Below are 12485 nucleotides of genomic sequence, written 5' to 3' on the forward strand. Positions count from 1 at the left end.
ATGGATAGTCATCAAAAGCCGTCAAGTGCTCCTCATGTACTGCTTTTCCCTTTGCCCCTTCAAGGTCCCGTAAATTGCATGCTGAAACTGGCCGAGCTTTTCTGCTCCAGTCATCTTCAAGTCACCTTCCTTAACACCGACCACATCCAGCGTCGCTTGCTGAGTTGCACCGACGTTTCTAGCCGTTTTAACCGTTATGCTGGCCATTTCCGGTTTGAGACGGTACCCGATGGCCTCCCGGAAGATAAGACGCTGACCGGAGAACAGATAGGGGAGTTGTTGGATTCCATGGAAGCTGTGAGCTTACCACTCTTCAGGGAGATTGTAAGGTCTAGCGTGCTTCTTTCTGATGATGCTCAAAATCCCTTGACTTGTATTATAGCAGATGGGGCTTTCGGATTTGCAGTTGATATTGCTGCAGAATTTGGAGTTGCACTCATGTATTTTGATACCATCAGTCCTTGTGGTCTCTGGTCAATCTTATCTGCAAACAGGCTTATTCAAGCTGGAGATTTTCCTTTTAAAGGTCAGTTGTTTATTCTCCATGCTATGTATTACCAGAAGAGTATAATGTGTTTTGCATGCTATGCTAACAATCGATTTTTGGAGATCAGTAGTCTTAAAATTCAACACCAGACTTGCTATCCAAAAAATCATATTGTCAAAATGCTTCCGCATGTTTACGAATTTGACTGTTAACGAAAAGTCATTACGTCAATTTTGTTGATGAGAATGGCTCCTGGCCTCCGGCATCCTTCCGGTGCAGCGAAGATATTTGGCTGTTAGACGGCATAATGGGGTTGTTCATTCTCTGGCAAAACATTTGATTGAAATCTGCGACGCTTAAATCTTCTTTCAAATTAATGATATTGTCTTCCTTTTATCACTAAACTATGTAACTATGTTTAGATTCTTCCGAATTATGAAGCTGCTTCTTTTTAACTACATCTATAACTACAATTAGAACTTCTTCGTTATGTATATATTATAAGGCATCAGAATCTTGAAATTCTTTTCGTATAGTATTTTTTTTGCTTGTTTGGCTAAGAGCAATTCTATTTCAGGAAAACTTAAAAGGGTAAACATCCAAAACACTTAAATTAAGGAAAAGAAGATTTTATACCAAAAGACTTGATTATATTATATTGCATGCAATTCAAATTGTTTGCAAGAGAAACTGCTGCAACTGCTAACTGTTGCAATGAAAACACTTCTTATAAGACCTTTTTCTCTTCCCCTATAAGCAAACGTCACCAAAATTATTGCTAAACGAAATATCAAGATACTCATATTTGTGCAACCCGCAACATGTTTTAATCAGTTTGCCTCAAGATTTGCGTTTGGTCTTTGATATTTCAACCATTATGATTAGCTTTAAGCTCTGAAACACGTGTCTTACATAATCAAGTAACGCTCTAGAAAGATATATAATAGTTATGCTAAAAACTGTGATGCTTCTTGAATGATCAATTTCTTAAATAAAAGCCTATTAGTAAAGTTTTATCAGTTCAGATTAGTTTAGGATTCTACATTAAGAGGATAACCACATGTAAACTGGCTGTTAATTAGAAAAAAGTTGCATTATTGAACTATTAATTTGACTCAACAAAAGATTAAGAGTTTAACACAGTTTGCATATATGCACGGAAAAAGATCTACTTATGATTCGAAACCTCTTCGTACTTGTATATTTAGGCTACAGTTGTAGATAGGAAAAGGTCTACTACTATTTCTTTCCCCCCTCAGTAACATGTAGACCGTACATTGGAAGTTTTTGGCTGCGAAATCAAGTATTATAAAGCTAAACCTTTTTTCGTTGTGTATGCTTAGTTCAAGTAGGAAGGTTCCTTGTACAGTCAGAGACGTAATAATCTTGTATTACATGCAAGTTTGTTGAAAGATTGAGCCTAAAATGCATCACATGGACTACGGATTAATCAGTGCATGAAACCTACGATCAATTTCACCGTTAAAAGCCATGCATATCTTCAATGGAAGGTTGTTCATATAAAAAATCATAACCCTCGCACGCAGTTTTTGAGTTTTGACTGTCGCAATCACTTTAAACAGATGATGACTTGGATGCACCGGTAACCAGCATTCCAGGAATGGAAGGTTTCTTGAGGCGTCGAGATCTTCCAAGCTTTTTTCGCATACCTGACCAAAATGACCCAATAATCCAGCGCGTGTTAAAGGAGGAGCGACAAATGAAGAGATGCCAGGGCCTGATTTTCAATTCATTTGAAGATCTCGAGGGTCCAATACTTTCTCAACTCAAAACTCTTGTTCCAAGCGTCTACACCATCGGACCCCTCCACACCCACAAAGAGACTAGGCTTGCTTCAGAAAGAGGGTCAAAAAATGATCGCAGCTCCACAAATAGCCTGTGGAAAGAAAACAACAGCTGCATTTCTTGGCTTGACAACCAACCTGCAAAATCTGTTATCTATGTCAGCATTGGGAGTCTTGCCCTCATGGGAAAAAAGCAGCTCCTGGAGATCTGGCACGGTTTGGCCAACAGTGGAGTGCGATTCCTGTGGGTTCAAAGGCCAGGGTCCATTACCGGGTTAGACGAGGAAAATGATGCTGGGATTCCTTTGAAATTGTGTCGAGCTACTACAGAGAGAGGGTGCATCGTGAGTTGGGCTCCGCAAGAAGAGGTTTTAGCCCATCCTGCGGTTGGTGGCTTCTTAACTCACAGCGGCTGGAACTCGACTTTGGAAAGTATAGTTGAGGGAGTGCCTATGATTTGTTGCCCATACTTTGCTGACCAACAGATCAATAGTAGGTATGTGGGGGAAGTTTGGAAGCTGGGGTTGGACATGAAAGATACTTGTGATAGGGATATTGTTGAGATGATGGTTAGGGATCTTATGGAGGAGAGGAAGGATGAATTCTCGAAAAAGGTCGATCATATGGCTAGATTGGCTAAAGCAAGTGTGAGCAATGGGGGATCTTCGTACAATGCTTTGAACCGTCTAATTGAGGATATCAAGCTGATGAGCCTGAAAAAGCCACTTTGGTGACTACGTACAACGTTTACCACTTATCTTTCTCTTGGTGCTTTTGTTTTGGACTAATGATGTACCATTGTTCTTTTGCTTTCTGGTTCCCCCTCCCTGTAACCAACCAAAAAAAAAAAAAAAAAAAAAATTTCGTAGTGTAGGTTAGGATATCAAGCTCTTGAAATCGTGGGATCATTTTCCTTTTTTGTTTTCTCTTGGTGTTATTGTTTTCTCGTGCCCCCTCCTGAGTCCTGTCCTGGTAACAAATAATTGTGTTGCTGCGTGTATCAATAAAATGCCTTCTCTTGTTTTCTCTCTCTCTCTCTCTCTCATTTTATTTTTATACATGTCTTATTCTATGAAAACATAACTTGTATTGAAAAACTCAAAGAAATGAAAACTAAAAAGAACATTTGTTAGCATGCAATATCCTTTATTACACATATATATTCAGCTCAACTCAAGAAACATATATTTTTCTGATAGAAGTCAAAGAGATCAAAGTTCTTTATTAAAAGGGAAAATTGTCAAATTGCTCCCTTGCGCGTTCGAAGAAAATTTTTGTCACTCACATTCAAAATTAGTCAAACTAGTTCCTCAGCTATAAAAGTTTTGTCCATTTGATTCCAGAGCTCATTTTTGTGCAGTTTTCTGACCAAAATACTTGCGCCATCTCGTGTGCCTATAATTTCAAGGGTGAAATGGGAACAAAATTCATTTCTCTTTCTAAAAGAAATACCTCTCTTCCTCTCCTCTCCCCTAATTTTCAAACACCAAACTCTATTTCTAATTCTCAACCACCAAATCCCAATTCCGAGTAACAAAACTTTCAACAAGTTCACAAATAACACATATAGCATTATAATATTCTATTATATGCAATAAATTACAATATTATGTTATTTAGACAATCTTTTACACAATCGTCCCTTTATTATCAAAACGGTATCAAAGTGGTGGAATCACTCACCACAATCAGATGGATTTAAGCTCTTCTTTCCTTCTTTCTCAGTCATCTTTGTAAAATTATCATGTCTGATGATCCACCAGTGCTTCTCGATCATTGGTACACTTTTCTAATTTGATCCCTATGTCTTTTTCTTCATCACCTTTTGTTAATGTGCATTTGCTAAAGTTTTGTTGTTGTGAATTGGGGTTTGGTAGCTGAAAATTTGAGGGGAGGGAGTGGTCTTTTTTTCCTTTCTTTAGGTAAGGGAAAACAAATTTTATTTCCATTTTGCCCTTGCAATTATGGGCACATGAGGTAGGTGTGCGTTTTTTTGTCTGAAAACAAAGCAAAAATGAGCTCTAATACCAAACCCGCAAAAATTTAAGTTTGTTATTTCAAAAGTGTTCCTTTTGCCTAGTTAACAAGGATGGTAATCATATTTGTGATAGAATTAGCTCATATGCTATAGACATATTCAAAGATGAGGATGTTTAATTCCTCAGTGTCTTAGTACACTGCTGTATTGTGTAATCGAGCCTTTGCTCGCAATTGTTAAGTTTGATTAATCTCTAAAATCACTTATCATTTTGGGAAAAAAAAAAAAAAACCAAACCCGCAAGATTTTTATATTTGAGTGATTATTTTGGCCGATTTTGAATGTAATAAACTAAAAAAGGATTTTTTTTTTCTTTTCTCAAAAAATGTGAGGGACCAAATTGAGCAGTTTTCCTATAAAAACATAGCGAATATTTTAGATCGCAAAAGTGTCACATTGGTTTCAATACTGAGGCTGATCTTATGTTACGATTCCTGTTTTCTAAGATTATACTTGCAACTTTTGAAAGGATAGAGGTATTGAATATATAGGTTTTCGTTATGAATACAGGCCAAGTTATAAAGTGGTCAGGAATTACTCTCGATCACATATGTCAATGCTCTAAAATTAATGATGATATCTCTTTATGGAAAGTAGTAATTTTCTAGGTCATGTTTATACATGAAGGATACATCATTCCCACCGCTCGTGTGACATTTCACCTTTTTAAGTTTTCATAACTTGAAAGTTATACAAATAAGATCCTCCCCCTTATCCACTTAATTAATACTATTTAAGAATAATAACGTAATTTAACAAACATTTAAAATACGGATAACATAAATTTATGCAATTTAATTCAAGAATATGCATAAAACAATAACCATATTAGAACAACACGTATTAAGTGAGGTTGATAACTCTTCCTGTTTGGCGACTGGAATGGGGTGCTAGTTTTTTTTTTATTTTTTTGGCCGGAAAATGGGGTGCTACTAGAAAACACAAAATTGAGAACGGGCTGTTGGGCTTACATTAAAGAAAATAGTCCAAAGACAAACTAATGGATCCCCCTCTGAGTGGACGTGGAATTTCGAAAGCCCAACGTTGTCACCTAGCTCATCGACTTGATGTCCTCATTAAATTAACAAACGCCGGTATTGGAATCTGGAAACCAGATTCCTTGTCACTTTCATTACAAGTTTACAACCTTGACCAGATGTCTAACCACTACTCCACCAAAAAATGTTTTTTTTTAATACAATTTCGTTGAACTCTCGGAAGGTTCCAAAAATTATATCCATCTCTATTGTTTACTTTTCTTTTTTTTTTAATATAAGTAAGAGGTCTCAAACTCGAAATTTCTCACTTACACTCCTTTTTTCGTACTGCCCAACTCATCTCTCTTCCCCACTTCTATTGTCCACTTGTTAACATTTTAATAAAATTACATATTGGGTGTTGCTAATACAAAGAATAAGTTTTATAACTATTTTTCCTTTTCTTTTTTCTTCTTATTTCTATTTTTTAATGTTTTGCTATTAAAACCACGGAACTATCAATATTGACCTTAAAATTTATCGTTACCCAATGTTGAACTAGTGACTTTTTTTTTTACAACTTTGAATGTGACTAATTTTTTGTCAATCTTTCTTCCTCTTTTTTTTTTTTTTGTATCAGAAGCGATAATAACTTGAAAAGGATATAACCCAAAACTACTATCAAACTATGATTGTTCTACTAGTCCAAAATTTCACAAACCCTAAAAGAATTATGATAGTACTTTTCTTTTTCTAATTTAGAAAGGATATATATCCACAGTAGCATACCATAAAAAAATACTTTATTATAGTGATAGAACTATTATTGTTGCTTATTGAATGATAAATGGGTATTAGAAATTTGACGCTCTTTTCTTATATTTATACCATATTAGTTTATAATTATTTGGGATTGGTAATTTAAACTTTATAAGCAAAGGGCATTTTAGGAATTTTTGACAAGTCTAAGGTTTATTTACAAAAGTGTCAGTTATATGTAATTGTTAAAACTTTAAGGGAACTTAATAAAATTATCAAAAACATCAAGAAAGGTTTATGAAATTATCCCCATATTTTATTGTGAGCCTTTAATTGTTTTACTGCCATTATATTTCCACGGCAACTGTTGGTTGGAATGACTAACGTCCTCCTTTTTCTATAGTCCAAATTACACTTAGACTTCTGAATTGTAAGTTTGGCATTTGGTGCAATGCATGGGAATAAAGTCTTGGCAGCAGCCCTGTGTTGAATTCACGGGTGAAGAAAATTAGCAAAATGATAAGATTAATATGTTATCTTCTGCTAGAATCCGAACTATTAAACTTTCTAATCATAGTAAGGTTATATACTATTTGGAAGATAATGCTAAGGTGGTGTTTGGTTCGCACATCGGAATCGGATTCGGATTCGAATCGGATATCTTGGGTTTGGAATGAGGTCATTCATTTCAATACATTTGTTTGGTTCAAGTACCTGGAATGTGTATCATTACTATAATTGATGTTTGGTTCGTCGACTCTTTCGGAATGGAATATAATAAATATATTATAAATCACATCGTAAATGATAGTTATTGGCTCTTTGTAAATGGAATATATAAAATTTTCACTAATTAAATATATTAGTATAAATGTATTAGTAAATTTAGTCTAACTAATTAATAATTTTTATTAGTAAACATGTATAATTATTAGTATAATTGATAATATTAATTATATTACATAAATTAATATACATTATATAATACATATATCTAATATTATTATTATTATAAGTTTGTAACTAATTAAATTAAATATTATATATATAATTAAATATAAATACACAAATGTTATAATTTAAATATATAATTATAATTATATAATACATACAAATATTAATTATACAAATATTTTATATAAATATAATATATATTACATATTAAATATAGTTATTATTATATATTATTATATTTAAAATAATAATTATAATTATAATTATATAAATTATTAATATTACATACATGAATATATTATAATTATATGCACATATAATATATATTTATAAATATACATATGTATTATAAATATATTAATATTATATATAATAATATATTTATAATATATATTATATAAGTATAATTAAATTTAACTAAATAATTATAATATATAATTATATAATATAATAATATCATTATTATAATGTTGTAACTAATTAAATTAAATATTATATATATAATTAATTATAATTATACAAATGTTATAATATAAATATATTATTATAATTATATAATATATAAATGTTAATTGTACTAATATTTTATATAAATATAATGCATATTAATATTAGATATAGTTATTATTATATATTATTATATTTAAAATAATAAATATAAATATAATTTATTAATTTATTAATATTATATACATGTATGTATTATAAATTTATAATTATATGCACATATAATATACATTTATAAATATACATAATATATTATTAATATATTATTATATAATATAAATAAATTTTATAATATATATTATATAAAAATAATTATATTTAACTAAATAAGTATAATATATATTTATATAATATACTAATATTATAATAAAATATATATTTATAATAAACTATTATAATTATAATATAATATATATGTATATATTATAATATTAATATAAATATATAATATATATAAATATTAAGTATACTAAATATTATATAATTATAAGATTTTGGAAACACACTTGTGTTTTGGATAAAACTCACCCTTTTACTAAGGAATGGAGGGATGCCAAATTTTTAGAAACCATTTCAAAATTTCAATTCTCGTACCAGTGAACCAAACACCAATTATGAAATTTATTCCATTATTTCATTTCGATACTTTTTTACCAAACGCCCCCTAATACTACTACTTTAAAATTAGAAAACCCAAATCAACAACTAATTGAGCACGTGGTGCATCTCCCCTAGTTCTCTGCCACCCTGCGTTGAAATTTTAGCCTTGTCAGTGGAATTGTGGAAAAGGAAATCAAATCAAATCAAAACAAATCGTCCAACTTATAAAATACTCGATCACTCCCTACTCCCTACTCCCTACTGCTTCCAATCTTCTTCGTTTATCAGAAGACATATTATCACGCTAGGCAAGCCCTTCACCAGTCAATACCAATGAACCAGAAGCCCCAGCTCCCGCCCCATGTACTCATCTTTCCCCTGCCGTTGCCAGGCCCCGTCAACTCCATGTTGAAGTTAGCAGAGCTTCTCTGTCTTGCGGGTCTGCACATCACCTTCGTCGTCACGGAGCACATCCACGGCCGGCTTTTACGTTACGCCAATATCCAATCTAGATTCGAATGTTATCCGGGGTTTCAACTGAAGACCATCCCTGACGGTCTGCCGGAAGATGATCCGCGTTCTCGAGGTAAATTCGCGGTGCTGTTTGATTCTCTCAAGTCCAAAGGCAAGCTAATCTTCAAGGACATGCTGACTTCTGGCTGCCTTAGCCATCAAAAACGCAGGCCCGTCAGCTTTATCATAGCTGATGGATGCTTGGGTTTCACCTGCGATGCTGCAAATGAGGTTGGTATCCCAATTGTTTATGTCCGAACAGTCAGTCCGTGTTGTCTCTGGGTCTTCTTTTGCCTTCCCAGGCTTATTGAAGCCGGAGAGATACCCTTTAACGGTACGTATACCAATCTTTATTTTAAGCTTTTTCCTCTTTTTCCTAGTGTTTTGGTTCAATTTATCTGTCACAACTAACAACGTATACCATAGCGTTTGCGAAAAAATTAAGTCTCAATCCTGTACGTATTGTCATGTATATCCTCACTCACAAGTACGTAGAAGAAAAGTTAGAAAACTGTATGATCAACATAATTTAGTAGGTAATAATTTGACGTACGTTTGTTACTAGTTCAATGTTTAGATTCTTAAACCGTGGTGGATATATTGAGCAGACTAAAATGAGCTTAAAAAGTAAAAAATAAAATGATTAATCTTTCTTATATACCGTCAGTATTGGATGAATGATAACTATGCAAAATTTGAATTTGAAATTCAACTTTTACACACATGTCATGAATCAAACGATGATAATGTATACATTGTCAGTGTATATAAGATTTATTCAAAATAAAAATAAGTAACCTGTGATAGATATAGAGTGAAATGTTATTGGCCTTCAACATTTTATCATGCCACTTTCACTATTTTTCTTTTTTACAACAGGAGAACGCGTGGTGAAAAACCTAACACGAGTTTATAATTTGAAAAACAAAATCGAAAAGTTTGTCACACTTCTTGGCACTGTTTTTAAATTCGGATCAGATCAGCCGATTTGATGGATTGAATCGGGAATTGACTAGGCTTCCAATCCGAGTTCATTCAATAAACCGTCCTAAATAAAAATCGGTCAAAATCGAGTCTGATCGAGAATTGAAAATAATATTAAGAATTGAGTTTGTTTCATTTGTTCATTTTTTTGTTTTTTCTTCTTCGATTTTTGACTGTTCATGTTATTGAAGAAACAATCATTAATCTTTTAACTGTATATTTGGATGTATATTTATCAGATCGTGGCTTCATGTACCAAATGTTTTGCATCCGATATTTTTGTGTGATGGATGCGAGAAATAGACTTTCATTTCCAGTCTACTTATTTATTTTATTGAAAAAAAATAGAAATTATTTCTTTTTCTTTTTCAAAGGAGTTTTAGATTTATCTGAAGGAAAAAGAGATAGAACTAACAAAGAAAATACTAAAGAAAATGAAAAAAGAAATTAATAAAAAACTTTAATTTAAAGAATCTCTAAATTTCTTTATTTTTCTCAATATCACGAACAAGATCTAATAATAACATTAATTATTAATGGAACAAACGAGGGGTTAGGTCTGAGGGTCGATTGGGGGTGAGAGAGGGGGTTGGTTGTTCCTTGAACAGTTCTTTGAAAAGATATTCATTGCCATATGTTCTCTCACGGATGCCTCCACGGCGAAAATCTAGCAAGAGCCTTTCATAGTTGCTAGATCTCGAACTTAGGAAAAAAAAAAAACGGATTGCTATATCTGAAATGAAAAAAAAAAGGAAAAAATGAATCAGCAAAGAGATGAAAACAAATCAGGGATTGGATGGCAATGGAAAAAAAAGGAGGACGGTTCCATGCGTGCTTGTGAATGTTTGCGAGAGTCAATAAAGGGCAAAAAAAAAAAGGAAAGAGAGAGAGAGCATTAGATAGAAGAAGAATGGTGATGACTTGAAAAATGAAACAAAACAAAATATTAGAAAAATTAAAAAACGAAGGAAGACGTACACAACTGAAACAGGAAGTCTGGATTGCTTTGGATGCCAAAGAAAGCACAGGAAAGCCACTGGCGGCGAGGAAGAAAAAATGATAGGAAATTCCTTTTTAAATCTAAATTTTTTTTATATTGCATTTTGACCCCAAAATGTTTTGAATAATTACACCTACACATAAATTTCTTTTATTATTTTCATTTGCAACTTTAGTTTTTGCATTTTTACATGATTCTTAATATCATTCTAGATTAATTATCTTATGCGCTACAGCCCAAGGACTTAGAACTATTTACATGTACATTCTTAATTTCATTCTAAAAAATAAATGGACACACACACATATATATATATATGTATTTATGACATCATTTTATTCGGTTTGATCCTTGAAATCGATCGAGTCAATTCTTGGTTCGCCTCTGAAAACATATATAGATTCTTGGTTGTAATGTCATGCTATATAGTCTATGGTGACGTGTGTTCTTGACTTTGAGAATGGAAGTGAAATACAAGTCTCATGTACAGGGGATGACTTGGACACACTCATAAAAGGTGTACCGGGGATGGAGAGCTTTCTCCGGCGACGTGACCTGCCGAGTTTTTGCCGTTCTGGTGACCCAGACGACGAAAGCATGCGACTCTATAAAACAGAAGGCCAAGAAAATTCCCGAGCCTATGGCCTCATAGTCAACACGTTCGAGGATTTAGACGGACCCATACTATCCCACATGCGTACCGTCTGTCCCAACATCTACACCATTGGACCGCTCCACGCCCACCATAAAAACAAGCTGGCCGAGCAAGCGGCGTCGCTGCCGCCCACTTCCAATAGCGTATGGTCTGTAGACAGGAGCTGCATGACGTGGCTAGACTCTCAGCCGTCAAAGTCTGTGATCTACGTCAGTTTTGGAAGTATTGCAACATTGACCAAGGGCCAGCTCATGGAGTTCTGGCACGGCCTGGTCAACAGTGGCGTCAGATTCTTGTGGGTAATAAGGCCGGATTCTGTCACAGGGGAGGATTGGGAGAGTCAGGTTCCGGCGGAGGTACGGGAGGATACGAGGCGAAGGGGGTGCATTGTGGGCTGGGCCCCACAGGAAGAGGTCCTAGCCCATTTTGCTGTTGGTGGGTTTTTGACCCACAATGGGTGGAACTCGACTGTGGAGAGCATACATGCAGGTGTGCCCATGATTTGTTGGCCTTACTTTCTGGACCAGCAAGTGAACAGTAGGTTTGTGAGTGAGGTTTGGAAGGTGGGATTGGACATGAAAGATACCTGTGACAGGGCTACAATTGAAAAAATGGTGAGGGAATTAATGGTGGTGAGGAATGAGGAATTCTCTGGAAGGGCAGAGGAAATGGCCCAATTGGCTAGGACATGCTTGAACGAAGGAGGGTCGTCTTATTGCAACTTGGAGCGTCTGGTAAGGGACATCGAGTCTATGACTCAAGACCGAACAACTTGATTTGTTCTTACCAGGAAATAAAATACAGAGGACAAAGCTGCTTTTCCCAAGACTTGTTATCTTTTTTCTCAACTTTTTAGCAGGAAATAAAATACAGGGACATTGAGTCTTGTATATGTTGCTTTGAGTCCTTATGGTCGTAATCTTACCTTATCAATAATGTACTTTTGTGCTTTGGATTTGAATGGCTCCATTCAGTTGATGCAAGAAGTTACGAGGAAACAAATTTAAATATATATATATATATTATCCGGCGGGCGGATGCTCTAGGATGCAAATTGCGCTAGTACTACTGTCTTTTATCAGGAATGAAGTTGCGAACATTTTCGTATCAAATTGGAATTTGGAATGAGAAACGTGGGAGACGCCTCTAATGTGATGTGGTAGAAACACTACTGGACCCTCACAAAATTTTCCAACTCCCAGTTGC

The 12485-nt window shown here is 34.1% G+C and overlaps 2 protein-coding genes across 2 annotated transcripts; both read left to right on the forward strand.

Annotated features, from left to right (window-relative positions):
* On the forward strand, positions 1–3163 carry LOC113763666 (7-deoxyloganetic acid glucosyltransferase-like). Its single transcript, XM_027307554.1, has 2 exons — positions 1–526; positions 2071–3163. The coding sequence occupies exons 1-2, from the start codon at positions 1–3 to the stop codon at positions 3024–3026; spliced, it is 1482 nt and encodes a 493-aa protein (XP_027163355.1). The 3' UTR covers positions 3027–3163.
* A 5297-nt stretch (positions 3164–8460) lies between these two features.
* Positions 8461–12247, forward strand: LOC113762801 (7-deoxyloganetic acid glucosyltransferase-like). The gene is made up of 2 exons (XM_027306398.1): positions 8461–8974; positions 11115–12247. The coding sequence occupies exons 1-2, from the start codon at positions 8461–8463 to the stop codon at positions 12053–12055; spliced, it is 1455 nt and encodes a 484-aa protein (XP_027162199.1). The 3' UTR covers positions 12056–12247.
* The last annotated feature ends 238 nt before the right edge of the window (positions 12248–12485 follow it).

The sequence above is a fragment of the Coffea eugenioides genome, chromosome 2 (genome assembly GCF_003713205.1).
Source record: "Coffea eugenioides isolate CCC68of chromosome 2, Ceug_1.0, whole genome shotgun sequence".
NCBI lineage: Eukaryota > Viridiplantae > Streptophyta > Magnoliopsida > Gentianales > Rubiaceae > Coffea > Coffea eugenioides.